Below are 2521 nucleotides of genomic sequence, written 5' to 3' on the forward strand. Positions count from 1 at the left end.
CACAGGTCATCCTCAGGTACAAACTGACGAGAGCATGTAGTCAGACAGATTTTATGCAGATACATGGGGTGGGAAGGAGACGTGCATTAACGCGATTGGTCGGAGGTAATGGGTGCCAGCCAATCAGCACTGTGTAGCTTAGGTGCTGAGGCATGTGCACCGCCCCTCTGGGAAATCGCAGCAAATCCCCTTCCTTCAGAAACTTAATACCAGCATCGAAATTTCTGAGGGTGGGTAAAATGTACATGTCATTAATCTGGGAGTTAAGAGATGGGTTTTTGTCCTTGATATAGAGGGCTTCTAGGATCTGTAGGCGGCTTTTTTGTGTCATGTTCAGTCTGCAGGGTAGAGGTACCGTTGACTAGCATTTCTTGAGTGAGACGGACTCCGTGGGCGTCTTCAGCGAGTTTTTTGGGGGGTCCATTTGATAGGTGGAGTGTCAGCCATGTTGAGAACTTCGTAGTGGTCATCCCGATGTAAGTGGAGGGCAGGTTTGCACAGTTCCCTGTGGTGTAAGTATATTCATACACCAGAAGACTTCTCTGAAGCTCTGGGGTGTCGGTTCTGGGTCTATTTTTCATGAGGAGGCTATGGGTTTCCATTTTTTTGTAATATATGGTGAGGTGTAGATGGTCGTCTTTGTCAGTGGTCTTGACGTAGTCTTTAATTATTTTCCTTAGTACGCATTCATCCTGTTTGTAGTGGCTGGTCATGTAGGCACGGTAGTACGTTGGATCCGTTGTCCAGTAAGGGTTGTGGCAGGTTCATGGGCATTGTACCATCCGTCCAGATGTTGACTGATGGCTTTGAAGACTTCGTTGTTGGAGTATCCATTGTTCACTTGGACATGTGAAGGCCTTTCGAGTTCTCTGTGTATGTCACTCCAACTACTGCCGTGGGTGAGTGCTCTTCCTACATAGGCACTCATGGTGGAGCGTTTATACTTGTCTGGGCACTCGCTTCTGCCGTTAAGACATAACCCTGGGTTGGTGGGCTTTTAGTACGCTCCAGTACCAAACCCACAGGATCGTTGCCACATCAGGACGTTCAGAAATGGTAGGCGTCCTTCCAAGCTGTTCTCTACCGTTAGGTTGAGTCCCGAGACCTCCTTTAGGCACCGCCAAAGGTGCCCTACCTCGTTCCCATCTTTGGCCTGAACGAAGATGTCATCGACGTACCTAGCGTAGATGTAGGGCTTCTGCAGGCCTGAGAGGATGTCCCTCTCTACCTGCCCCATGAAGAAGTTTGTGAAAAGAACTACTAGGGGTGAACCCATGGCAATGCCATCAACCTGCTGAAACATCCTAAACCTCCCACCATCAGGCGAGATGAAGAAGGCCTCTTTTGTGCACAGCTCCAAGAGGGACTTGAGGGCAAGGTTAAGGATGTCACTTTTGGATTGGCTGCCTTCTGGGTACACCTCCTCCAGGATGTAGTGAATCATCCTGTCCAAGGGAACGTTTGTGAATAGGGACTCGACATCAAGGGAGGCGATGATGCCCTGGGTGTCAGATCCCTTCAGGGGATCGAGGAAGTCTGCTGAGGAAGTGAGAGTGTACTCACTCGGGAAAAAGGGGGTGAGTAAGTCGATTAGTTATTTGGCCAGGTGGTAAGTTGGTGTTGGAATCTGACTGATGATGGGTCTGAGAGGATAGCCAGGTTTGTGTGTCTTCACATCCCAATAGCACTATCCTAGGCTATAGTCACCTGTCAGAAGTGGAAGTTTGGTACACCCATTCTTAGTGTTCACAGTCTTGATTATTTTGTTGGCACTCTTCTTGATATCCTCAGTGGGGTTTCTGGTGATCATACGGAATTTACTAGTGTCACATAAGATGTTATTGATTTTGGAATTGTACTCATCGGTGGGGATAAGCACATAGCAGGCTGCCTTGTCTGTTCTCCGGATGGTGATGGAGGTGTCCTGTCTCAGGGCTTTGGCTGTGTCCTGGGTCTCTTTTTTTGCGAGGCTGCTCCTGTGGTGTCCCCATTCAACTCTGCCCTCCCTCTGCAGCTCTTTGCAAATCCCAACATTGACCTTAATTTTTTCGTTTTCTGCAAGGCAGAAGATGTTATCAAGGAGGGAATCAAGCTCGAGCCACTTCTTGTAGAGGGGAGGTTTGCAAAGGGTGTGGCAGTTCAGCCCTTGTTTCAACAGCTCCTCTTCGCCCGTGGTTAGGGTCTTCGTGGTAAGGTTGATGTAGCCTGGCGTGGGGCAGGGGTGCTTCAAACTGCCCACCAACTCAGGGTTATGTCTTAAAGGCAGAAGCGAGTGCCCAGACAGGTATAAATGCTCCACCATGAGCACCTATGAAGGGAGAGCACTCACCCACTGCAGTAGTTGGAGTGACGTACACAAAGAACTCGAAAAGACTTCACAGGTCCTAGTGAACAATGGATACTCCAACAACGAAGTCTCCAAAGTCATCAGTCAACATCTGGACAGATGGTACAATGCCCATGAACCTGCCACAACTCCTACTGGACAACGGATCCAAGTGTACTATCGTGCCTACATGAC

At 49.0% G+C, this 2521-nt stretch overlaps 1 protein-coding gene across 1 annotated transcript; it reads right to left on the reverse strand.

The window, feature by feature from the left end:
- Positions 1 to 997: 997 nt before the first annotated feature.
- Positions 998 to 2302, reverse strand: LOC145400780 (uncharacterized). Its single transcript, XM_080273217.1, has 2 exons — positions 1708 to 2302; positions 998 to 1539 (listed from the first exon to the last, which is right to left on the reverse strand). Exons 1-2 carry the CDS (start codon positions 2300 to 2302, stop codon positions 998 to 1000), a joined length of 1137 nt encoding a protein of 378 aa, XP_080129343.1.
- Between the last annotated feature and the right edge of the window lie 219 nt (positions 2303 to 2521).

Source organism: Coenobita brevimanus, chromosome 53 (assembly GCF_032717465.1).
Source record: "Coenobita brevimanus isolate Jiangsu-jjx chromosome 53, ASM3271746v2, whole genome shotgun sequence".
NCBI lineage: Eukaryota > Metazoa > Arthropoda > Malacostraca > Decapoda > Coenobitidae > Coenobita > Coenobita brevimanus.